The sequence below is a fragment of the Tetrao urogallus genome, assembly GCF_951394365.1.
Source record: "Tetrao urogallus genome assembly, chromosome: 12".
NCBI classification, from domain to species: Eukaryota; Metazoa; Chordata; class Aves; order Galliformes; family Phasianidae; genus Tetrao; species Tetrao urogallus.
The window spans coordinates 9,483,184-9,510,001 of NC_136825.1; the positions used below are offsets into that span (position 1 = coordinate 9,483,184).

Below are 26,818 nucleotides of genomic sequence, written 5' to 3' on the forward strand. Positions count from 1 at the left end.
TTAACCTGATTCCACATATGGTCTTCACGAAGAGCACAAATACTGCCAGATGTATAGTCATGAATGCTGCATTTGCAGGGTGGATGCGAACAGCTGAATTAGCACTGCTCAGTGAGGGAGCTGGTCTGCTTGCTTCCATGTGCTCCTGCTTGCTGTCAGTGGGGAGTCATCTGCGGCAGCCTAACCTCCCTGGGTGGAATATCCTGATTTAGTCTTGACTCTTCCATGTGATAGCAGAGGTTTGACACTGTCTGAGGACGCCCTTAATTATATTACTCTTCCACAGCTCACTACTGGAATAATGAAAATATTTTTTCATTTCAGTGATTGAAGTCTGTGACATCTAACCAGTGACTCAGACAATAAAACTGCCGGTCCTTTTATCTTTCCATTATTCCTTAAGCAATCTGATTCTATATTTTTCATTTCGTATGTACATTGGCTGAAAACCTTAACAATATTACAACGGTAAGTTTTATCCATTTTGTGAGGTAGATTGCTCCAGTGCCTTTCCAAATAATAGATATTTCTTCTTCAGGTTCTTTGCTTGAAGACTTTAAGTCTTCATATATCTGCAATTACCATCTGTTAATCCCAGAGTATAATCAATCTAACGCCTCCATTGTATTAGAAATGATTCTTATGCTTCTTCAAATTTAATCTCATCTGCAAAATTTGAATCGTAGCTTCCAACTCCATGTCATTTGTATATATGACAGTACAGTGGAAAGATTGAGTTCAAAAGTTCAGGCAGGTTAACTTCTTTCTAAGTTCTTGCTGGGTTACACGTTACTTATGCTTTCTGCTTAGCTCTTCTCTTAAAAACCCACTTTGAAATTCTGTCCTACTTTTTTTTTTCCCTCTAAAAATGATTTTTAGCAACAGTTTGTGGTCTTTCGTGATTTTGTCTTTTTGTTTTTTGTTTTGTTGTTGTTTTTTTTTGTTTGTTTGTTTGTTTCAGTATTTCTCCCCAGAAGAATAACACAGCGGTTCAGTTCTCAGAAACGTAATCTCTGCTGTGATGCACTGTGTTACTATTTCTTCCCAGGGATGGTGTCTGGTTGCTTTCAAATCAATATTCAGCATGGTTTGACTTCCCGCTCAAGAGAGGGCCGAGCCATTCAGGATTGGGGGAAAGTATCAGAGGTGGGTCTGGAGTGAGCTGGAGCCATCTCAGCCATAGACATAATTCCTGTGGAGCACAAATAATACTGGTTTAATTACTGAACTGGTAGAAAGTGCCCTATTTTAAAGAACAGTCTGAATATTCTTGTGATTGCAGCTTCTGAAATACACAGCAGCATTAGAATTAAAATTGTCATACGTGTATTTCACAGCCTCCTGGTAATGGAAGAAATTCTGATACAAGGATCAGCAAAAACCTTGGGAGTCTTTAAGTGAACTTCAATCATTTTGGGATCGGGTCCTGAAAAAGGTGGATAGAAGTAACCAAGGTGTCAGCTCGGTATTTGGGGGCAAAGAGCCAGGATGGAAGAAAGCAAGACAAAATTCACTAGCTGCTTTTCCTCCAGTGCTGTATGGATAGGTGTATTCATAGAATGTGATTTAAAATACTGCTGTAGCATTTGAAACACTCGGTATCCTTATATTCTGTCATCAAGATATTAATCTCCAATTCAGTAAGCCTAAAATGTTCACTTGGAGATTTTGATAATTAGATTTTTTGAAGAATTTAACATAATTAAATAGCATCTATTGCCTATCTTTTATTTTGGTTTTCTCATCTGAATTAATCTTTCTTTAGCCAGCTCGCTGCTTCCTTTGGAGTCTACACGTTCTTGGGAGGAACCATCTAACCATCTGCTGACACATTTGTTTTAATACAGGGAAATACATGGAACATCCCTGAATCCCTTTCATCTGCAGGTACTGCAGCAGTCTCATACCAGGTGCTTCGCTGGAGGCCTACTGGACACCTACACAGTGCTTACTGCTTTTTCCCAAGTTTGTAAGGAAAGGGTAAAGTCAGATTAAAGTTTGGCTAAGATCATACAGCTTCAGCCAGAAAAGCAATGATATTCGTGTTCCATTTCCTGGGAGCAGCTGGGAATGCCTGTTTGAACAGAAAATACTGTCTGTGCAAAAGCCATCTCCCGCATGGGGTTGGCTGAGAGCTGTTGCTGCCACCAAATGCTCTCCAAGAGGGGAGGATGGGAAGGAGGGAGGCACACTGCCTGTTTGTGGTTTCCCAGCCAGGTGTAAGTGCTGCCTTGTTTGAGGGAGAGGGCTTGGAAAAAGGAAAGATGGAAAGGACTCTCCTAAGCTGCTGAGGAATTGAGACTACATTTGACAACCAAAGGCTATGTCACTCCACATTCCCACTGGTTTTGCTGAAGTCACTGGAACCTCTCAAGGACCCAGCTGGCTGCTCAGGCACAACTAATTGCCTGAACAGGATTGAACCCAGATGGTTATATTTGAAATTGTCTTTAAAATGATTCACACATTTTCTGAATGTCCATCATGTTAGAAGAAATCTACTATCTTTATCAAATCTATTATTTCGTGTGATCCTGGCTTCAGAAGAGAGCTTGTTAAACTTTTATTTGTGCTGCTCGTGCCATCAAGGTTACTTATCATTGTTGCACAAGAAAAGGAAACATATCAAATGAAAAAATCAGTTTTATCTTTGGCAAATGCCTGTATTTTGTCTTTGTGTGATATGTTGTCATTCATCATCTAACCTTGGGGAAATCACGGGCACTCTAACGATGTAAGAGGCCAATAAAAAAAGAAAATGATTTCAGTAAAATTGTAGCTAGGGATATGTAAAAGAGAAAAGCCCCCGGGTAATAAAAATTACCCAGGCATAATGACTGTGACTGCATCGAGAAGACATGCTGTGTACGGCGTGCTGCACCAACTCACATACAGGACGTCCCTATCACCAGGCTCAGATTTACATTGGTGAAGGGAGAAGAAAAAGAAAGTCGGGGTCAGGCCCAAAGGAAAGGGCTAAAAAGCCAAATACCCAGTAACTGCTCCTCTGTCTTTACCTATCTCTTCTGCCTCTTTGTTAGAGCTGTCTCTTTTGATCTTGCCTTTCTCATTATTGCCTCTGCTACAGAATTGGGCTCAGTTCCAAGGTCGAGGTCTGCTCCTGCTGAACGTCTCCCATATCCTTCCTCTGTTAGTCAGGCTGTATCATTAGAGTCTGGAAGGTCTGCACAGTGCCTTTGGCAATGGTATTCCTCATTCTTTCTTCAGTGCACTTTTGTGACTACTTCTCTTCAGTTAACATTTGGATAATATTTTCTACTGTCGTCCCCTTTAGTCTTGGTCGGCACAGCTTTAGGAGGCTTCTTAATGTACAGATCTTTGGTCTTCACTTTACTTTTTTGAAGACCTAGCGCTGATCATGCCTTAGTAATGACCCATGGTCCTAAATACTCTCAAAAAAAGCAGCCTTTTGCAAGAAACTGCTTTCCTCAGCAAGTTCTGTTTTGACAGATTGCTGTCTCAGCAAGCAGTGCTACTTGTGGTAGAGATTTAAAGTGTACTGGGTGTTTTTATTTTATATTTTACATTTTTGTTTATTGCACTTTTTAAACTTGCTGATGCTCATACTGGTGGGAAGAAGGAATCTAAAAATAAATCTGAGATTAGGATTAGGTCATTAGGTTAGTTTGGTGGGGCCGTGTCTTTCCTTGCAGCAAGAAGTTATCACACCGTGAGCACTCTACTGCCTTGGGTGATTTAATTGCCTGTTCTGCTTGTCTGACCAGCTCCTAACAAGCAAGAGTGACATGAATAAAACAAGTAACTGTTGATCAGAAGTTATTACACATAAAGGGTTTTTTTTCTGCCAGCTAGCCTGGCTGATGTCACTGAGGTCTCTGAACTTTGGCTCTGAAGTTAAGAAAGTCTTCCACAAGCAGTCAGGCTGAGCTCTCACAGCACATTAAGTTCTCTGCAGATAAAGAAGTCCAGATATAATATAATCCATCCTTTTCTTCTACTGCACTTCACCCAGTGACTCTTTACTAATAGGAGTCTCCTTCTTTTCCATGTGACATTTTCCATTTGCAGTGACATAAAGGATGCACAGTGAGGGCTGGACCCCTCCCCACAGCCATTGTATTTGCTGGCTCACTGCCTCCCCGTTGTCCACCACTGCAGATTGAAGCTCCCTGTCTCCATCTCTGCAGACTGTCACAGCTCCTATTGTGAGCTACTGTGAGTTTTCTCTATGAATCAAACTGCTGCTGAATCAAGTCCTTTGTATCTCCTTGTTCTGGTTTTAAAAGAGTTTTGCTAATCCTGTTGGCGCAAACATTGAAGCCAAGAAGCTGGGCAAGTGAATCCACGATGATCTGGGTGCTGCTGTAGCTGACTTCCTGTAGTACGAAGCTAGGTGGTTTCAAATCAGTTGGGGTGTCAAAATGCTGCAGCGCAGTCATTTCTGTGCCTGAAGCAGACATGCCCAGAGAGCCTGAATTAGTAACAACTTGGCTGATTTTATTCCAGCTGCACCAGCGGTTTGTTTATGTGGAGAGTCAAACAGCAAACACCCACAGAGCTGTTAACTCTGCAAATCTTCACTAAGTATTTTCTGAACTACTGCTGACAAATTTCTGACGAGGCCTTAATCTCTGCACAATCTATTGGGTGTTGTCAAAGCAGCATTAGTCAGCTGTCATCAGGCAGGCGTTGCGGGTGTGACTCAGGGGTTTGCATTCCTGTACTCACTGCAGAAAAGCCACGTTGGGAAAACCTCCCACACAGCCGGAGCCCCTGCCGAGGTGGGGACCCTGCGTGGGACGTGAAGCTGAGGTCTGTGCCTGGAGAGGTTTCTCCTCCACAGTTTACACCTGGAAACAAGTGAGAATCACCTCTCTTCTCATTCTTGGGACAGCAGCAAATGCTATTGCTTTTCTGCCACTGCTCAGTAGAACGCAAAGGGTGATGCTGTGAAGAGAAATGGCCGCTGCACAGTTAAGGCGTGCAATTAGTAGTAAGTAAAACAGTGAATAAAGTCAGGTCCTAAATTAGCGCTGCTGTGTTTAATACTGGAGCTGTTCCAGTTATCAGGTGCCTGGTACATCTTGCTACTCAGGGTAAGGCCGCAATCCCTTCCTTGGAAGGGGAGAGGGCAGGGAGGAGCGCAGGCTGCGCACCACAGCCTGCCCATGTGCGGGGACAGCGCCTGCACTTTGCTGCTCCTTGGCATCACTTCTCTTCTCAAACTCAGTGAGAACCCATGTTATTTTCTGAAGCCAAATTCTTTATCTCTGACCCTCCTCTGATGCCAGTCAGGACTAGAAGATTTCTTGCTGTCAGTGGTAACGGTAGTAAAAAAATTACCACATCTTTTGAAAAAGAAAAGAAAAGAAAACAAAAAATCACCTCTCCTGCCAGCATAAAAAGCAAGGACACCAGGCAACAGTTCAAACAGAGCCCCTGCATACAAACAAACAAAGATGCCTGTCAGGGCTTAAGGGGAAAAAAAAAGGGCACAGCTGTAGCAGCACATTAATTAAATTGTATGAGCCTTTTTATTTTCAAGGATGCAGACAGATGCCACCTGAAACACGGGATGCTTGGAAGTGACACACACACAATTAAGCCACACACGTTCTTTGAGCTCCCTTTCTGAATCTCCAGAGCACAGATTGAATTAACACTACAAATGCCAAGTGAAAGTGTTCTCACAACAGCTTAAACTTGTACAGAACTAAGGGATAGATGAGTGAAATTTAGTTTTTGAATGAGCAAATTAGTATCTCACCGAAATTACTTCTGTGTTTGAGGCTGTGAAGTTAAAGCCAGGCAATTAAACTTGAAGTTGCAGGCTAGGCAGTAAAGGAAGGTGATTGTGGTTATTATTTTTGATGTCGAATTTTTTTGAGCCTAATTCTCATGCAGCTATTTGTAAATATCCATGCCCAGAATAAGCTGTGCAGGGCGGCTGCCAGCGAGAGCAGCAGCTGTGCCCAGAACCCAGCAGGTACGCCTTCTGGGAAGGGAGGCTGTGTCTCTGAAATAAACACGGTCTTGTGCTCTTATCAAACTGGTGCTCTTTGAAAAATGTCTCTAAATATGACCTGTTTTTTAAATAAATGCTAGTCAGTTGATTCATTAACAGGCAAGGAGGCATAGTGCAGATAGGATGTGCTTTGTACATCTGGCACAGTTTCCAGTGCCTGAGAGAAAGGCTGTATTTTGTCTTTGGGGATAGAGCAGTTGTGTAGAATAGCCATTTTTACAGTTCAAAAGATAATTGAATTCCCTGATTCACAAGCTCTCATTTTTTATCTTCTCTGTCTTCTAGCATATTCTTGCCCAATCTTCATTCCCCCCCAGCTGCCATGTTAAAATGTTCTCATGGGAATGCGGTTGGGGTACTGGGGAGCAAAACTGGGCTCACCAAACTGAATCATTGCTGTAGTCATAGGGCATAAAATACGATTAGATAATCTGATAGGCCAGTCGCTTAGTACTTCGTTCTTAAGTTGAATCCAAGAGCCAAGTGGGTTAAATACTCAGTCTGATGCAGAGGTCATGAGATGAGCAGTTTGCATGGACAGGGAGTCGTAGATCTCTGCGTCAGCGGTTGGCACTGAGGATGAACTCTCGTGTTTCAGTCAGGAAGCTGCAGGAAGCAGTCTGTGTGCTGTGGCAGGTGTGGCCCCAGGACAGCACTGCAGTCCTGCTGTCACAGCCCCGCACAATGGGATGATGTGAGTTGGGCAGAGCTGAAGGATGAATGCGCTGCTCCACCCATCAGAGGGCAGCATCAGCAGAAGCAGGTCTTTCTTTCCTGGCAAGGAGGGTAGGGCTGATTAAAGTAGAAAAAGAAAGTGTTATCCATGCAAAGTCTGAAAGAATGTATTCACTCATTTCAGATTAGCTGCCGCTCTTAGTAGTCAGGTCTAATCTGTCTGTGCAAGAGAGCAATTTCTTCATCATCAACAAAATATACATCTTGATAAGCCAGCGGCTTAAAATTTTAATGCAGTACCTCAGAGTGGAAAACAATTTCCATATAAACAGTAGATAATTAAAGAGAGGATTTTTCTTACAAAAAAAGTGGGAAATGTGACTTAAGTGTGAAGATATGAATCATAATCTGCAAAAACCTGGAGGCATTAATCTCTTGAGAAAATATTTACATAAGCATATTATAAGTTTGTTTCAGGATTTGTTACACATTGGGTGGGGAGTATATTATGCAGACAGTAATGAAAGAAAAATTAAGATTTGTAAACGTGTTCTGTATTATAACTGTGCAATGTATTGCTAGAGTTCAGGTAAATTTGTGGTATCAAAGGGAACTTGTGTGGGAAATGATACCTTCCCCTTGTACAAATGGACAGACATTCATAAATGCTGGCTGACAGTTCTCTGTCACAGCGTGTGGTGACGTCCTCTGCTTCTTCCCACACTTCACTCAGGTGGCAGTGCAAAGCCCCTCTGCCTGCTGACGGTGCCACTTCAGGTTTGCCCCTCAAAGCACGGCCAACTTGCCACTGCTCTGCAGAGAAGGCTGAAAATGAGAAGTGCTGAGAGAATAAATTGTGGGTAATGTGAAGTCATTTTTTATTTAGATGTGTCTACAATAACATTTGTAACACTGTGAGCGTAACAGCTGCAGTAATACTGCATTCACGTCTGACAACCAGTTTTGTAAAATACTTACTTCAGATAAACAAAGATGTCTGCACTAATTGGTAACAAGAAAAAAAAAGAAAGCAGAGGATAGTGGCTTGTGCCTCACACCTGGCCCTTAGCTATTACTGACCCGTGCTGACATCACATAGCACAGTTTCAATGTAGGTAGCATCAGAGAGCACAGCTTAGAAAAACAAAGACAGAGAAAAATCAGGACATACGGTGCTGTGCAAAGGGCACAAAGAGAAATGTAAACAATGTCTTCATGGCTATGGGTCAGCAAAGCCAATATATGAACAGACTGAAAATCATCCAGAAGTCTTCTTTCACTGAAGCAAAACAATATGTTGCAATACCCCAAAACTGATTCTTTCAAGCCGCCAGAGACACTAGAGAAACATTACTGAGATGATCAAGTTGGCCACTGATCCCTAGGAAAACAAAACAAAACAAAACGGCCTAATCAAACCCCCACTTAAAAGAAGTCTTCTGCGCAGTTTTGCTAGTGCTGTTGTAATACGTGCTTTATGAGAGAAGATTGTGGCAGTAACTTACAGACACAGAGAGCAGACTGACTTAAATGGAGTAATTTAAGGAACAGCAAAAAAAAAAAAAAAGTTATCTCCAAATAAAATCATAATAATTTATAAAAATCAGTCAAGGTACTGCAAAGTTACCTTGGACTGGTCAGACCTCAGTGGGCACATTTTGATTATACTGGATTTACTTACAATGAAGTGAAAGTCAACAGGGAGAGTAATGAGGCACTGTAATGCTTTACCTTTCTTGTCTTTTATAATAATTTAGTTCAAGCAGGCTTTGGGAAAATCACGCTTTTATTTCAAGATCCAAAAAATCAATATAGCAGTCTACATTTAGTGCTTGAGGGAAAATTTACTCAAAATTGTTTCATAATGAAAATGCCGAAGGCAGATGCTTTTGTTCAATCTGTTACTTTGAAGGGACCTTGTAATCTTAATTCCAAGTTAAAGACTTATGGCCGTTGTATCAAACAAAGGCAGAGCAAGTACCTCTTCAAGTGAGGAAATGTTAGGGATGTGTGTATAGTAATTCAATTAAAAACAAAATAAAATAAACCAAACAGTATTAGCACACTTTAGCATAGGAAATCATAAATACTTTGGACTAACTGCTGACTGTACAATACATAAAATACTTTCACTAATTTATCTACAAGCTTTATCTGCTCTTCTTTGCTTAACTAGTGCCTTTCCATCTGGACATACAAGGTCATGGAGCATCTCAGCCAGCAATGCTCTAGCTTCCAAAAATTTGGGGGAATAATCAATGGAAAACAGATCAAGCTGATCTATGGAAAAAAATTGTGCACAGATAAATCAACATTTACTTTTAATTTTTGTGATGGCATGTATAAAACTGAATTTCTTCAGATATTTAGAAGGTAGCAGAAACTTGTGCTGAAATAATATATTCAAGTAAGGATCTTAGACCAGTTCATGTCATGACAACGGTGGGTCAGAATCGTAGTAAGCTACAATATGATGTTCTCATTGCTGCCCTGTGCCTCTCATGGCAGCCCCAGATGATCAGGTCTCTCACCAACTACTTTTTCCCAAAGCAGGAGAGAAGCTCAAGCACTATGCAGCAGTCAGAGTGTATTTACCTCTTCCTTTGACACTTGGCCAGAGCTGGAGGGCAGAAAGGAGAGGACATGCTCATGTAGCACATGCTGTCATTACAGGTACGGTGTCCTTTCATTTTTCCCAGTTTGTATCTGGACTGCATCTGCCCTTGCTAAAGTTGAATTTTCATCTACTGTACCATTAAACCAGGGGAAAATTTATAACAACGGTTATATAAATTTCGCATTATGAAAATAAATTTATAAACCTAACACCGTTTCTTTTCATATAGTGCAGTAGAAGCTATGAGTACGCTCAGTGATGCTGCTGAGACACTAAGGTGAGCTCTAAGATCCTGCCTGAACAGCAGAACAAAAATCCTTAGTTAACAGGGATGAACAGCAATGCACAGAAAAGTGAAAAATCCTGGTACCAATATATCAGTGCTTTTTTTTGTCTAAGTGTGAAGTGACCAGTTGTTACAGGAATATTGCCGTTAATATTTCTAAAGACTTTTCTGCCAAGTGTAAAAAAATATGAGACATCTTAAATCATTACAAGAGTAAAAAGAACTTAGAATCATAGAATGGTTTGGGTTGGAAGGGATTCCAAGGATCATCAAGTTCCAACCCCTCCTGCCACAGGCAGGACCACCAACCTCCAGATCTGGTCTAGTATCACGCAGTGTAGTTAGTTTTGGCTATCTGGCAAAGCCTGGGGAGAGGTAAGGTCCTGCGAGATGAAAGAGCTACCAAAGAGTCATTGTTTTAAAACACTTTGAACAAAGTCAGAAATCCACTAGGCTGGGCTGGGCTGGCCAGGCAGAAGAGCTGCATTTGTTGACTCACAGCAGTGCGCTCAGAACAGGCAGTACCTCGTCTGCTGACATTTACTGACGTTGCTGTACTGTTGTTGTTAGGCAAACGCGCTGGGACACAAGGGACCCTCGTGGTTCCTCCTTTCCCGGGAGACCCAAATGTGCTCCTGAGCAGAGGGTGCAGATTGGGCAGAAGGGAAGTGCAGCTCTGCAAACTGGAGCTGGAAGGAGATACACAACTGAGTCCCAGGGCGACGGAAAGGGAATCTTCCTAGGGATCCTCAGGGACTGTCTGCAGCTTGATTCAGAGAGACCCTGCCTGGACTCAGAGCAAGACTGCAGAATGGCTGTTCCTCCTCCACTAGCTCTTCAAGGACACAACAGACTGGGGCATACTTATGTTCAAATCTTTGTTTTGTCTCATTCTGCAGATTATAATTTTCCCTATTTAAGAAGTACGTCATTATTCTCATGTACACCCAAACTGCTGTGGCAATTTCGAAGACACCAAAAATGCAAAATCAGGCCTTCAGTGTGAGAGAGAACATTCTTTACCATGCAGGCGAACCAGTAGTGGGAGGTACGTAACAGTAAAGGTCATTTTAATCTTGTTATAGAGGAAAATGCTCTAAACAAGTCATGGAGATATTAAGGCCTACCATCGCATTATCTCAGTTACAGAGTGAAAAGCAGCAGAAAGAAAAAAATCAGAATTATCTGTTTGCTATAAGGCTGGTCTTGCACCCAGTCTGTTCTCAGTATAATTTCTATGGTTGGCTTTTCAACTGGCTGCCTGTACAACTACCTTGCAAATGAGTTTAATTTGTGCATATAGTGGGAGTTGCATTCTGTCGTGTCATGAGACAGAAAAACAGCATGTTTTAGGTAACAAACAGTATAAAGTAATTTTTCTTTTTCCCTAAGGAATGAAGAAATAGAGTCTTATTTTCCCTGAGATTTAATACGGTACAGGTAACTCTTTTAACTCTTGCAGTTGTTTTGGGAAAGAGAGTAAAGTAACTAAGGGTAAGAGATGAGGGAAATAAGATAAACTGGAGTAAGAGACCTAGAAAACCTGTTTTAGAAAGTAGATACATGAAGGCAGGAGACCTTTTCTGGACAAGAGGACAAGAGGTACCAGAAGCCATTCATTACATTTTTTGGAAGTATAGGGAAACTGCTAGGTTGGGGCTTGAACTGATGATGAAGGACCTGGTGAAGGGCTGTGGCTGGGCATGGGCAAATTGCATGCACCTGTGCTCCCTGCTTGACCAGAAGGGGTGGACCCAAGGTGGAGCCACGCTGGGCTCCAATAAAGGCCAGCCACGGGAGGGAGAACATCTCTCAGATCCAAACTGCTTCCTGAGAAAAAGTGCTGTACTGCCAGAAAACCCCTTCATCAGCTGGGTGAGTTCTATCCTTTTTGTATATGATTGTTGGTCTGCCTGCAAGTAGTTTGCCTGGTATCACCAAGAACCTGTCAGAAGCAATTTTGGTTCTTTGTGAGAACAGGAAAACTATCTTGAGGGCTTTCTTTTTTTTCCCCTTCTATATTTCTGTCAGAAGAAAAGGAGACGGTGAGCTTCCTTGTCTCCTTCCTCTCTGCCTAAGTTTACACAGAAAGGATTCCCTCTAGGGACTCACAATAATGTAATATTTTACTTTAGTTCACATTAAAGATCTTCTTCAGTGTTTACATCAACAGAAGGAAGTTCCTTGCAACTGAACAGCCTATCAATAATAATGTCTAAAATGGGCCTGTCTCTGTTTATCTGAACCAAAAATAAATATTTGTTTCTTGTCAGATGGGAAGTCCATGGAAGAAACTTCATTATATATTTTGTAGTATGGGTCCGTGACCCTTGGGCATAAAACCATAAAGCACTGGAGGATGACTACTTGACTCTTCCAATTTTCTTATTATACACACTCCTCTCCAGACTTCTGCAATCAATCTTTCCCTTTGATTGCTCTGCAGCTTTCAGACTCCACTTCAAAGCCAGCTATGCAGGAATAGCTGTGTTTTTCTCCTCCAACCTGGTGGTCAATTTCACCAACTGAAGAAGGCTTTTAATTATGTACATTTCTTAATAAGAGTGTACGGATCTGTTAAATATGAACTTCAGGCTCTGTGTAAAATATTTTGTGAACCTCTGTACAAGTCTGCAACCTACCTATTTCTCGACTTCTGAAACGTTAAAAATTGCTCGTCAGTAATCGGGTGAAGAGCTGTGACATCCTTGAACCCACTGCTGCAATATTCAGCTTTCCATTTGTTTCTTGTGAATGGAAAAACACAACTATATACATACCAAACGTGTAACATTGAATGTTCACACGTCCGAATAGTTGAGAAGTTTAACTGATCAACTGCGTACTCAGGTTGTGCGTCAGCAGGAGCGGAGTTCGGAGCACCGAACTGAGTTGGCCGAACGCGGCGCGCCGCGTAGGAGCGGCTGTAAATCCCTTGGTTTTAAACACGCTCCTCGTGCCGATGGTCTGGGCACCCCGCGGCCACGTCGGGCACTGAGGGAAGCCCGGCGGGGGCACGAGCGGCGCCCCGGGACCGGAGACCGCGTGCCGCCTGCTTTTAAAAACGATCACGTCCTGTTTGTTTTTGTAGTTTCCGCCGCTTCGCTTCGCCTCGTGCCGCTCAGCTCCCGCCTTCTCGCCCCTCGGAGGAGCCGCCCCGCCCCGCGCCTCCTCGGCGGCCCGCCCGGCCCCGCCGTCACGTGACAGCCGAAGTCCGGCGAGGCAACATGGCCGCGGCGGCGGGGTAAGCGTCGCTGCTCGGCCGCGGGCGCCGCCCGGCACCGTGAGGGGCGGCGCGCGGCAGCCGCGCCGTGCCCGGGCCGGAGGGGCCCGCGGGATTCGGGGTTCTTCGCTGGGCGGCTCGGGCGGGGCCGGCTCCCGCGCCGAGCTGTGGGAGGCCGGGCCCCGCGCGCTGAAGGCGAGCCGCTCCCTGGCGCAACCGCGGCGGGAGTGCTGTGTAGGGCTGCGCGGAGCGGGCGGGCGCCTGGCTGAGGCGGGCGGCGGAGCTGCCGCGGGAAGGCGGCGCTGCGGGTTGCCCAGCGGGGGGCTGCTCTTCGTGCAGGTGAACTCGGCTGGCTTGTCAGCGTTTTGAGACCGTTCCATTAGAGACATCCCAGAACGGGGGGAGGGGGGGACGACGGACTTCTCGTGGTCTCCAGAGGTCCCCGGGGACTGAACTCTTAATTTCGCTGCCCGTTTGTTGTGGGAGCGGCATAAAAACTGGCTGGAGCTCAGGCTGCTGTTCATGGTTGTGTCTTTTGCTCGAGGCAAACAAATAAGGCCCAGTTAAATAAATGTCAACTGCTGGAAAAGTAGTGGTTTCTTACCTGCACTGAGAACTGGATCCTGTCTTTGTGATCTCAGCAGAAAAAAATGTGGCAGGCCCTGGGTTTTATTTTGAACAGGTAGAGAGGATGGAATTCCTGGTTATCAGAATGTTGTGGTTGTCACATCAAAGCAGAACCAAACGTCAAATGGATCATACAGTAACGAAACAGAACTCCTCTGAAAATAATGATAGTAAAACCCTTCTGGAATAAGCTAAAGCCAACAGTTCCAAGCAAAAAAAGAAGTGTCCTTTAAAGAAGCAGATGTACTTTAATGTTTTCAGCTGCCTATTACTTCCAGTATAATAAAATAAAGGAGGTCTTAGATGGTCTTTTGACTAAGTGATCATAAAATGGTGTGTGGCAGGCAGCAGGGCAGCTGCTGTGTGAGGCTTTTACTGGACTGAGGAATGGTTCTGGGGCAGGCTGGTAAAAAATGAGGGAGCTGAGCTTCAGGTGCAAGGAGCCCTGACTGTTGTGTAGTTACAGAAGCTTGCACAGGTTCAAAGATGCGTGTTCCCCAAAGCAGTGCTTACATTAAATACACTGCATTCCTAATTGTCCAGCATGTGGCTCTGCATCACAGCTGGGAGATGAGTTTGTGGCAGTAGGCCCCAGGGCGCCTGTGTCAGTAGAAGAATCGGCCCTTGGAGGAGCAGCCAGGAATCGCGCTAGTTATAGTGGTGTTTGTGTCTTGTGTGTTGCAAGTGAGTGACTGGTCAGAGATCACAAACCAGAACAGAATGCTTGTATCCTCGTAGGGAAGGAACTTTTACATTGTATAGTTAGGTGGCAAATTCGCAGTTTTATGTTGATGTAATTGTATCTGTATTTGATACATGTGTGAGGCAGTTATATATTGGTACACCCAGCTTACTGTGCGTGGTCAGTCCAGAGCATTAACTGATGTATGAACGGAGAACCCAGGGAGCTGAGTGTGATTTGCAAGTAAGCCCAGCCCTACCACTTCCTGCAGATGTGGCCATAGGGTCTGGCACATGAAGCTGTTCTCAGTCTTAACATAGAGACCAAGACTATGCCTATGGAAAAAATGTGCAAATCCTAACCAACTGAATAGAATCAAATGATTAACATTGTGGCATCAAATTCAAGCAGGGAGAGTAGCATCTGTTATATGTAGGAGGAGGAAGAATTTTACAATGGGATTAACTAAAAATTGCAGATAAGTCATTTTAAATTATGATGCCTTTCAACTTGAGTGTTAAGATACAATAAAAAGCACTCCTGAAGTGGTTCATGGAGATTACCAGTGAGAAGTCTTGCCTGAGTTGTTTATTTCTCCTTCGGTCTCCTTTTGCTTGTCAAAAGTTTTAAGTGCAGTAAAAAAATTACCAGTAAAGGTTGTGCTAAAACCTCTATGTTTTTGGTTTTGTTTTCTTATTAGCATACCAAGATTTGAGAGTGACCTGTGGCGTAAGGGTATCTGATTGTTCTCTTTCCTTTTATATGTGCAATAATGTGAGCATGAAGATAGTCAAGGGATGATCTTACTTGGTTTTCAGCTTCTTCAGTAACGCCAAGTTGCTGAGCCACTGCTTTGCACCTGACAAGTCTTGCTCTTAACTTATTGAAGGTTTGGTATCTGATTTAAAACTTGCAGTAGCGTTTGCTAGAGTTGTTTGAAAAAATTGCTGTGTTTTGCTAGAGGCTGGGATACTCCAACACAAATGCTGTGCTTCCACGCTATGATAGTGTTCTGCAACAGGTACTCTGTAGCCCTTGGAATTATTGCTGCTGTACTGCTGGGTTATCAAGGGTGTGTGGGAAGTAATACAGATAAACGCTTTGGTTTTGTGCACCATCAGCTGCAGTCCTGGGCAGATCATATGAAAACTGGATTAGTAGGAGCAATCTTTCACCTTCTAAAATGACTTGCACTGTTAAATCAAGTAGTTATAAACAAGTAAAATAAAATATTTTATTAGCTCTTTTATGCTGTGTGCGCAGTGCAAGATTACAGGGTTTACTTTTCTGATGCTGATAATGCCTTTCAGGAGGTTATTTTATGCAGCTATAAATGAAAGGTTACTTTCCAGATTGCCTGTGAAAACTATGTCATAATTAAGGTGTGGAGCTCTGCTTCTCCAAGGTTAAGCCCATTGGTGGTTTGTTCCTGTCATTTTAGCGCAGTAACAGTTTAATTGTAGCTTTCTGTCATCTCAGCTGGAAGTATATCTGATTTAAAAAGGAAAAAAAGACTCATCAGCCATTCAGAAAAATAGCTTCAATAAGCTGAAAGAAGCTGTGGCTGAGGGGCACTTCCATCCTAGGTCTTATTGGTAAACTAGCATTTCTCTGTCTTACGGAAGCTTTCAAGTATAACTTTGGTGTGTTAAAAACTAAGGGAAATAAGAGGAGGCGTACCCTTAGATTCTTTTTTCCTTATCCAAAAACTTCACACCAAGTCCTCAGTGTTTCTGTAGTTACGCTCCAGAAAACGTGAGTGCAGACCTATGGCAAATGGGACTGAATCAGCAGTATCTTTCTGTAGCATTTTAAGCATTAGAATTTATTAATAACCTTCTTATTTTAACATAAAAGCTCATTACCTCTCTTCCCCGAAGGTAGCTTCTGTTGAGTACAATCCTGTAGAAATGTCTTCAGCTCTTTGCAGTGCTTGTGCTGCCTGAATGTGGTAGGAGGTGGCTGCTGTGCACTGGCTGTGCATCAGCTCAGCCTCTTGCTGAAGCTGCTTCTGTGTGTCCAAGAGTGATGTACATACAGCAGAAACTCACAGACCGTATCCCAGCATGGAGAACTCACTCTGTGCCTGCTGTCTCCCTTCTTTTCTCTGCAATCTGCTTTTGCTACTGCAGCACTTCCCAGGAGGCCACAGTGAAGTTTTGCAGGGCAATGAGGCCTTTCACTTCTGTTTTCAGTAACGCAGGACTTGCTTTCTTTCCTTCTCTTTTACCCTTACTCAGCTGGACGGCAGTGTCATCGCTTTAGCGTCTGCTTTTTGTGTTACTGTGTAATGTGCTGCTCTGTGGCCGTAGCTCCAAGGTACCAGTGTGAGCAATGTCTGCTTGCAGCTAGGACTGCATATACACTGGTGTATACAGCATCTCTTTCCTTTGAGCACTTAGAATCTTGTTTGTTTAGTGGAGAAGAGGAAGTTGAATTAAAGCAACAAGTGCGGTGTGTCCAAATTGTGCTGACTACTCTGCCTTCCATTAACTTTTAATTAAAAAAAAAATATATATATATATATATATATATATGTCTTTTCTAGACCTTCTTTTTGGCTGGGAAATGAGACCTTGAAGGTGCCTGTAGCACTCTTTGCATTGAATAGAAGACGACTGTGTGATCGCCTGCGACAGAATAAGGATGTCCAGAAGAATTCAGTTGTTCTGCTTCAGGGTGGAGAGGAAACCCAGAGATACTGCACTGATACTGGTATTGTGTTTCGCCAGGTGAGAGCTGAATCAAAGCTTCAAATCAAGAAACTGCCTCTTGAGCTGCATGAATTTTAAACTATGCTTCGTTGTTCTTCCCTATCTCAGATGTTTGCATTGCTTTGGCTCACTGAAACAGGCTTCTTTGTAACGTTGCCTCTTCATCTTAGGAACTCTCTCAAGGCTTTGCTATATGGGCTCCTTACGTGACATGGAGGGGCTTAAGCCTGTTCCAGACCCTACTGTCTAATGTTTAGCATGATATTAAAGGCAGTAACTGAATATATCTTTCTTTTTTTGTCTTGTCTGTCACAAAACAACAACAACAAAGAGCTGCCTTCTTTCTGTAATGAAATGTGTTGCAATGGTCTAAACTGAATTAATTCATAGAATAGTGTATTCAGCACATGTTCACTATTTTGCAGGTAGTTTTTTCCACGTACCAGGGTATATCTCAGAATTTACATGTCTTCTCTAATTCGGCTCTTTTCTAAATACCAATGTGTTCTCCTGTTGCTGAGAGGACTTAATGTGTTAATGTCATGCTGAGCACAGTCTTTGGAAAAGTTGCCCTTCCAGTGCTTTGGTGATACATACCACTGGAAAGCTTTCTGCTTTGCATGGCTGCAGCAGTACTTATTCTTTTTGTTTTACTAATTTTAGCAGTTCTATGTTTTAAAGAAACAAAACCACCAAGTTCTAACATAGATAGCATCTTAATTCACTATTAGTCTGCTTTTAGAGGAGTTGCAGTGCAGTTGAGTGTATGCCTGTCGTCATCCAGACTCATCTCTGTATTGTTTGGCATCTTGTTGTTTGATTGTTTTTAAAATAACCCTTGGCTAAGGGCTGTTCCTATTGAAGCTCCATTCCCTTGGAGAGATCGGGTCTTTGCTTCAGGACTCCGTCATTACAGCCCAATGAGTCTGCACTCTGATTTTGCCTGGTGACATGATTATTTCTTCCCAATACTTAATTCTTTAGTTTTAGACTGGAAGACTGTGTTTTATCGTGCCGAGTTAACTGTTGTGTATTTCTTATGGTAGCTTATTAATCTCTGACTGTTTCCAGAGAAAGATTTATTAAAACTTAAAACTAATTGGTCTGAAAAGATTTAAACCTAAACCACTTCCTTCTGCTCCAGAAGTAAAATAGATCTCCCTAAAAATGTGGAAGTACAGATGGGTATGCACTGTGGTGTATTTCTTGTTTGTAGAAGCAAGTACTTTGTTTTTTTTAAAAAATGTATTTTGTCTTAACCTAGGAATCTTACTTTCACTGGACTTTTGGAGTAACTGAAGCAGGCTGCTTTGGAACAGTAGATGTTGATACTGGAAGATCCATGCTTTTTGTTCCTCTGCTCCCTGAAAGTTATGCAGTTTGGATGGGAAAGTAAGGCATACCTTTTAACTGTGTTAAGATGCGTCTGTGTGTTTAATGCAACTGTCTGCAGAGCTCAAATGCTGTCTGGTTTTAATCAGATGGTGTGAACTGCAACGACATGTCTATGTGATACAAAATGTGATCTTTTGATATTGATCACATGATGTCAAATAATCCACCACTGTTCAGGAGAGAGTATATATGGAATTGCAACCCGCAAATCTCGTGGTATCGATGGAAGGAAACTGAACCATAAAGAAGTGTGTAAGTTTTCTCTTAAGACAGAAGAAATTAATTAATGAAGTAGGCTATTTGAGATGCTTTAGCAATATGCAGCCTTGTTAGTTAACGAGGCTTTTTGAATGAGAGGAGATAATTTAGGCTCTTTGGCATTTTGACTCTGAATTTTTCTTTTTTTGATGAACAAACTGACTGGGGAATGTGACTTTTTTTAATGTATGTTTTTCTACCTACATAGTAAATGTGCTCAGTGCTGTAGTAGTGAGAGAATTAATTTACGTGTATGTTCATTTCCTTTCTGAATCTTAATTGTATTTATATTAACAAACTGGAATTTTGTCTGTGTGTGTGTCTGCATGGACTCAGACTATTGGATTACTTCTAATTTAATATTTTGAGCTCAGATTACTTTTAATTGAAGCTATCAGTTACGTTTTAATGCTAATTTTGGGAAGAGGAAAACAATTGTAACCAGTGCCATATGCTGAACTGTGTTAGACCATATGGTAGGGCATGGCTGCTGTCTTCTCAGAGAGTTTCTATGAATATCACTGCCTTAGACCTGCCTTGGAACTTACATTGTTTATGATCATTTTGAAATGCAAATACTACTCCCTGAAATACTTCAGCTAAAAGCTGCACCTGTATGGGAGGGTGAGTTCTGTTTAACTCCCACCTGTGCTCTAAACTCCATTCCCTAGTGGAGGTTGTTCCCATTTGCAGACAAGGCTTTTTCCTCCTCGTCGGTTCTTTGCTGTTAGTTTCATACCCAGCTGTTTCATACCCATGTGCTCTTGAAATTCAATCACGTTATTTTGTATTTCTAAGTAACTTGTGTTGTTTGTATATGGTAACCTTTTTGATTTGTTGCATGGCACTCGTTATTGATTCATTTACGGAATTATTGGTTTGGGTGAAAATGGCTTATTGTCACTGTGTCATTTCTTCTGGATTATAATGATCATTTTCCAGCATCTTTCTAAAGATGCCTGTTCTAAATTCCCCTCTTTGCCTTTCCTGCATCCCTCTGTTTGGATTTCATTTTTCTTTGGTCAGCTGTGACCGTGACATTTTGCTGCTTGTCAGAAGGATGTATGGATAACTCATCTGTGGGGCAGTAGCAGTTCTGCTTTAGAAGTTAGTTGGCAGGGAGCGCTGCACACAGCTTGGGGTTGTGTTCCTTCCCAGAAGAATCAGTTTTAAGTCAAAAGTAGCAGTGGAGGAATAATGTTTGCCTTCCGTGCTCTGTTGATCTACTGCCATTTCCTTACAGGTGCTTTCTCTGTGCATGTGGAAGGTACTGTGTGCCTGTTGAAGAAGCTTTCATTTTTACATCAATGAAGCATGGATCTGTGCAATGCCCTGTATGATATTGGCAAGGCTGCTATTTTAGTGGGGCCTGCAGCTTTCTTCTAATGCAGAGTGGGGTTGATTTGTCCGATGTCTGCGTTGCATTCTGTTTCAGACTGTTGTGGGAATCTGCTACTTGAGTTTAAGCAGAAATACATGGATTCTCTTCATGTGAGCACAGAAAGTGCTGTATTATTGGTACTGTATTACTGAGCGTATTGTGTGGTGTACCCTTGTGTTTTCACTTCTGAAGGATGTACCTTTGGGCTGTGTCACTAAGGTACTGTGACAGTCAGAAAGGTGAACCTTTCTACCACTGAATATTGAAGAAGTGGAGCTTCTTTCAAATTGCAGTGTTAGTTTGGCCAAAACCAATGGAGTGCCAGTGAGAACATTTGGTTGGATGTGAGGTGACTTGTAAACTATAAGTGAAACTGTGAACAATGGAATTATTTTAGCCTCACCAGTTGCTCTAGTTTTTACCAGCGAAGGCAGCTTTGTATGCTGATGTGGTGTCTGAGAACTCTCACCAGCACAGTTGGTGAGGGCAGAGGAGGCAATGGCACTGCTGGGCTGCACTCTGCCAGGGCTCCTGGTGCAGTGCTGAGGGTAACCAGCACTTGGGAGGTGTTGTTCCTCTGTGGGATCTCTTTAGAGCATCTGCAGTCAGATCTGCAAATAGCTGTACAGGTACCTTTAGAAGACCTTCATGCTAAAATTACCTCTGCAGTTTTAAAAGGAAGGAGAGATTTAACTCAACAGTTTGACAGCACATATTCTCAAAAAAAAAAAAAAAAAAAAAAAAATCCAAGCCCAAGCAAATAAATGTCTCTTAAAGTTGCAATTGCAGAATCATTGTGAGGATATGCATTTGACTGATGGCTTACTTTCACGTTTGGAAGGAATAATGAAAGTCAGCTGTTCTTAAATGCTGAGCATGGGCAGTTCTCCTAGTGGCAGACAAGCCCAGTTCTAGTTGCAGAGATTTTCCAGCTAACAACTAAGAGAGGCATTTTGCACGCATACTGATTTTTACTTCTGCACACAATCCTGCCTATTGTTTACAGCAGGCTTTGGCAGGGATGGCTCACAGGATAAGGCTTTGCTGTTCTGAAATATTTTTCTTAATTTTGGAGGAAGAGTTGAAGAAATTAAAGTGGTAAAACGAGGCCATAAAGGCTTCGGAAGCGTAACTGTATTGTGGATGCCCCTTTTTGCACAGCCTTACCTAGCTAGGTTTGTGGTACAAAGCTGTTAGCAGTTGTTTTGATTCCTCGGAAGCACTGAGTTGGTATTACTGCATGTCTTGCACAGAGACTTCAATTTCACTAATTAATGCTGCACCTGCCATTTACCACCTTAATTATAAATGACAGAACTAGTCAGTGTGCTGATTAAAGATATTTTATAAAGTAAAACATACTGTACAGCAGCTGCTTTATGTGGAGTGGATGCCAAAATAACTTAATTGCCCTGCCATGTAAAGAATATTTTTAACAGAAAAATACTTAACACCTTCATGCTCAAACTTTAGAAATACATATTACATAGGACAGGGCAATCTTTGTATGCAGTTTCTTGTGTTTTCTTTGAAGCCCTGCTGGCTAATTGATAAATATAACAACATCAATCTAATGTTGCATTGGTTGTAAGTATAGTTTTCCATACAGTTGATTGGAAACTACCTTTATATGACAAATTGAACCTTGGCACTTTGGGGTTGCAATGAAGCACTATGTAAAGCTTTAACAATGTTAGTATTTCCCCAGTGGCCTCATGAAGATGTTTCTCAAACTTTGTCATCATTTAGGAAGTAGATTATAATCCAAATCAACCCCTTGCTTTTGGTGATTAGACTTGACTGAGTTCAGCAAAGCTGTAAGTTGTGCTGCTTGTTGGAAAAAGTGCTTAAGTGTGCATTTAATTTTTCCTGAGTGTTTTGTAAAAATGTTTTTCAGCTTGCCTGAGCTTTACAGTTTTTTTTCCTGAAGACTGTATGTTATCATGAAATGTTGAAGCTTAGATTTTAAGAAGCTTTCTCCATCTTTTTCTGCATGAGGATGTCTGAAATTTTGTGGTGTCTGTATTTTGAATAACTGTGAGTATGGAATTGTGCAGCATGCCGTGGTTATCTAGCTGTATCATGGTGGCTGGGGCTGATGCATTAATTAGCCCTAGCTTTCACTACAAGAAGCTCGATCTGTGCCAGGTGAAACTCTGGAAAGGTAGAGGGCTGTATGTGGGAGCTGTAGGGACAAACTAACCCACTGTAATGGTGCCTCTAGGTGCAGGTTTTGCAGGAATGAGGGGCATTTGCTGGATGTTTTAATGCTGCTCTGTACACTGACCCCTTTCTCAGTAACGTGCTCTGAAGCTGTGTACTACGTAGTGTACTCTCAGAAGGGTTTTGCATTTTATTCTCTGAACAGCCCTGCCATGTCATCCCGTTTTTTTTTTTTTCTTGCCGTTTTTTCTCTAAATTAAAATATATTTGATGTTTTCATTTTCCATGTCTTATAAGTGTGATCATTCCCCACCTTTTATCCCTTTTCATTACTCATTAAATTTTTATTTTGCAATTTAAAAAACAAAATCCCTCTAGGTCATCTTATTCCCTCTTCACACCAACTAGCAATTGCAATTTACCTGCAGGGTTTGTTGCCACCTGCAAATGCCATCTGTGGATCTCATGAACGCATTCAGTCCTGCTTCTGAGTCCCGTCACAACTGATTTCAGCCTTTGCGGTGTCTCACTGATGAAGACTTGCAGGCTGTTGCTGTTTATTGCTGTAACTTCTGAGAACTTCAGTCTAGATTCATACGACACTTTTCAGTGCTGTAGTTGGAGGGTTTCCTGGCTCATCTTTTTATTTATTTTGATTTAGACATTTCAAGTTTTTAATATAAACAGTCTTTGGCTCTGAGGTCACATTATAGTGCTCCAGCCAAAGCCAATCTGAGTTGATTTTGGAGTGCAAGAGCCTTTAGAGTGACTTTTATCAAATGCGTTGCTGTAATTCAGGCAGTACATCTGGTGCTTTACCTTTCAGTCCTCGCAGAACTCTGTTCAGTAAAGCTGCCTGCTTTTGACTGACAAGCCTAACTTGTGTAATTTCCCATGCTGCTTTTTTTCCGTGGTTCCATTTCTCTCCATAGTATAGTGATTTCCATTTCTTGCCTCCTGTTCATTTATTATGGTATTTCTCTGTGGATAAAAAATTACTTCTGTAGAGTAATTAGTGTCTGGATTGTGCTTGCCACTTCACTGATGATTGTTTTTCTCTAAATAGTGCTGCTCCAGTGCTCTGACTTCTCAAATTATCAGTTTAGCCATTGTCTCAGTGTTCAGTTCTCTACAAGCCTTGTTAGTCCTGGATAAATGTGTCCTGTTTTTAGCACTTTTACTGCAGTAATTATTTTTGAAAAGCTTTGCTATGTAGATGTCTGTGTTTATTTGTATATCTTGCTGAGAATGCCTTAGAAAAGTAACAGTAATTTAAATCAGTCCATTGATGTGCAGTCTTGATCAGGGTGCACCTTTGACTGGGTGCGCAAGATAGTGATGTAGTATTTGTTAAAGTGCTTCTTTGTTTTCTTTTTCGTTTAGGTATACTGAGAAATAGAACAAGCTCTAAGTAAATCTGCTTAAAAAACTGTTCTGGAGATTTTTAGATGTGGCTTTAAACCTCAGCATGAGAGAGTAAAGTCTTGCCTATGCACTTTTCATGCCAGTGGTAAGAGGGAAAATGTCAGTAACCCTCAGCATGCATCTCTTATTTTATATTTCATTAATGCATTAGCAGGAGTATCAAGTTCAGTGGTATAAAGTCATGATAACACTTTGAGATATCAGAGAATTCAAGTTCTCTTTTGATGAGCCATCTATTTTTTCCCCAAGGATTTGGACGCTGCTGGCAGCAAGGTAAACTGCAGGAAAAGAAATGCCCTTAGGGAATGTGCAGCCGTGCTCCAACAAGGCTCTGCAGCTCCACTGCATCTTCTGCTGTGCAGCAGCTCGGTTTGAGCGTGGAGCTCTTGGCTTCTTCTTGGCCAGGATTTGAGGAAGCAAAAAAACCTCAGTTAAAATATCTACAGTGCTGCTTCTATTCCTGCACTTTCAAAATTGTGTTCCCAGCTGTTGCTGTTAATGGTTCTCTGTCTGGTTTGTATGTGCTGCCAGCCTTGATGTGTCTGTCTCTGCAAGCCCGCTCTGTCTTTGAGGCAGAACTTTGGAAGAGCCTCATCTATGTTGAGCTTTGTCAGGAGAAAGGGTACAGAAAGTGAAAAAACCAACCAACCAAACCAACTCTTTTGTAAAATAAGATGGGGGGAAGTGTAATGAACATTGATGTTAAGAGCTAAATGTGAGTGAAAAGAGTTCTATTTGCTCTGTTTTATTTGCTGTGTACCCCTTTTCCTGTGCAGCGTGCTGGAGCTCTGAGTGTCAGAATCCTTGGCCTTGGTGCTGCTGCCGGGGGCATCAGAAACTTCTTTGTTAATTTCTTTTAAATTCCTCTTTTTTTCAAAATCCGTCTTGCTCTGTGCTGTATACAGAGGTAGCAAGGACAAGAAGGCTGCATGTATGCAGATACTTCTGTATTTCAAAGCATAAAACTGAAATGTAGGTAAATGTGGGAAGGGACTAACCGTCACTGCTGCTCTCATTCATACCTCACTTCATGTCTTTTAATCTTCTCGTTTGCAGTAGAGGAATTCCTTTGGCATGTAGAGGTGATTGCATTTTTTTGGACAAAGTCAGGGACATCTGCTTGTATCTTGCAGAGCCTCCTGTGTTCTTTCTAGCAGTTCTTGACACCCTCTTGTTTGGTTAATGTTTTGCCATCTGTTAATGTGATGATATTGTTATGAGGAGGGAACCTGTTGAAATTCTGACAGCATGAAAACACTGCTTTTGTATTCCTTTTCCTCCTTCACCTTTACTTTGTTTACTTTGCTGATGCATTTCTATTTGTCTTAACCTTTTTATGGAGTTTTCTTGAAACTTTCACTTTGTTTTACTTCCTTTCTAGTAAGGACTGAGAAATTGTCTTTAGTCTGACTTGTATTGCTTTGTGTCAGTGTTTACTGACTTCCCCTTTGAGATGCTAAGAGATCCTCACAAAATGGTTACTGACATTAGCATCTTTCTTTTGCATTGGAGCCAACTTTAGTGTATATCTGTTGCTTTCATTTGTGATGTGATGGTGCAGTAAGATGCTGTTCTTTCAGAATAGCTTCAGAACAAAGACAATGCCAGTTGTGAGAAGTAAGGAACTCTGTAAAACCATTCAAATCTTCATATTGAATGTTCATCGTAACTTGTGTAGATGTGAAGCACATAGAAAGGTGGAAGCAATTTTTGTAATTGATAAATAAGCATATAACTTCTAACGCTGATGGTTCTGCTGGTGTAGACAAACTGAAGAAGAGAACAAATAGGGAGCTCTGAATGATCCTGAGTGGGTGAGGTGACAATGGACAGGGCAAGGGATTGATACCGAATGGAAGAGGAAGAACTGGCAGTTGTCATTCAGACATATATTTGTCATTCAGACAATTGCTAATGAATAGAAATGGTGCAGCTGCTGCTTCTGCAGCGTTATGTCTGCAGGTGTTCAGTAAGGTATTTTCTTTCTTTCTGGCTTTGAGAAAAACAAGTGTAGAATCACAAAGCTGTGGTGATTAACTATTTTCTCTTCCACTAATGAAGCCTGAAGAAAGTTGAATTGGTCCTAAAGGTAATGTTTTTGTCCAGGTGTTTTAAAAGAGCTAACTGTGGGGCTCTCCAGCTTGTTATAAGAATGGGAATAGGGAACAGAGAGAAGATCTCGCTGGCACAGTCCAACAGCAGGGTATGTAACAATATCAGATGCCTGAAAATCAAACCTTCTAGAAATCACACTGAAATCAAAAGTGTACTTATTCTGATCTCTCCTGCCTTTTATAGTCTGAGTTGCTTGCAGGCTCATTAGGAAGTGTAAGGTACGTGAAAATAGCCATGGCATTAAGACAGTAGTGTGAAAGGGACCGTACAGTTCAGTGGACTCTGTAGAATGAAAAGAATCAAGTATTTGTGTCAGCCTGTTGTGGTTGCTGTACCCACAAAGGAATTCAGACATAGCCAGATTCTCTATTGGTTTATGCACCATAAATTTGGTTACAGCCTTAATACAAGGAAGAAAACAAAAAACCACCCACATTACTCAGCCTCTATGCACTAAATGTGGTAGAATACAGTTAATATTTTCAGAAAAACAAACATGGATGGTTACAAGTAAAAATTCCTTTGCATCCCAATTTCAAATTTTCTATTCTTTGTAAAATATATGTCTCTGTAGAAAACATTCTGAAGTTGTCCCCAGCTAGAATTTCTCACCTTTTTGCAATGAATGTACTATTTGTCATGGGGAAAAAAGTGTTCTTAATCTCTTGTCCTACTCTCTGAAAAGAGATAATCAGTCTTGAATTAGAATTCCAACTGAAATGATAAGTTAAATTGAGTCACTTCAGAAAAATCTGAATTTCCTTTTGGAGCTGATCTGCTGTAGAAGAGCACTGAAAACATGTCCTAAAGCATGCAAAAAATCTGAATAAAAGCAATCAGTAAGAAAAAGCTGTTGTCTATTAAATATCGTCTGGAAGAATATTTAGATGTGAAAGAGAAGAAATGTGAATGTATAAGTTACAAATCTCTTAGCAGTTGCTTTTTGTGCCGTTCTTTCAGGATCACTTATCAGCCATTACAAATTCTACTCACAGTTTTTGTTTGGTATTTGTGATGTAGATCATCTCATTTGTACCTCTCTTCTGAAGGCAGTTCGGAAAACTAAAACTCTTTTATTGTGTTGGTGTTGTGCTCCCGAGTCATTGGAATCCTAGCAGTGGCATCAAATGTGTAGAGTCTTAACATTTGCTGCCATGAATTACTGTGCAGTGTAATGAACAACAGACGTAAAACAGTTTTAGACAACATGACCGAGTTGTTGTTGGCTGGAAAGACAGTTTGGTTAACAA

At 41.7% G+C, this 26,818-nt stretch overlaps 1 protein-coding gene across 1 annotated transcript in view; it reads left to right on the top strand.

Annotated features, from left to right (window-relative positions):
• Positions 1 to 26,818, top strand: part of PEPD (peptidase D) — a gene marked incomplete at both ends in the record, with an annotated part of 168,936 nt that overhangs the window by 37,046 nt on the left and 105,072 nt on the right. Inside the window, 3 exons of the mRNA XM_079541307.1 lie at positions 12,677 to 12,829; positions 16,666 to 16,849; positions 18,096 to 18,223. Of these exons, the coding sequence (XP_079397433.1) occupies positions 12,677 to 12,829; positions 16,666 to 16,849; positions 18,096 to 18,223 (465 nt within the window). The remainder of the gene's footprint in view (positions 1 to 12,676; positions 12,830 to 16,665; positions 16,850 to 18,095; positions 18,224 to 26,818) is intronic.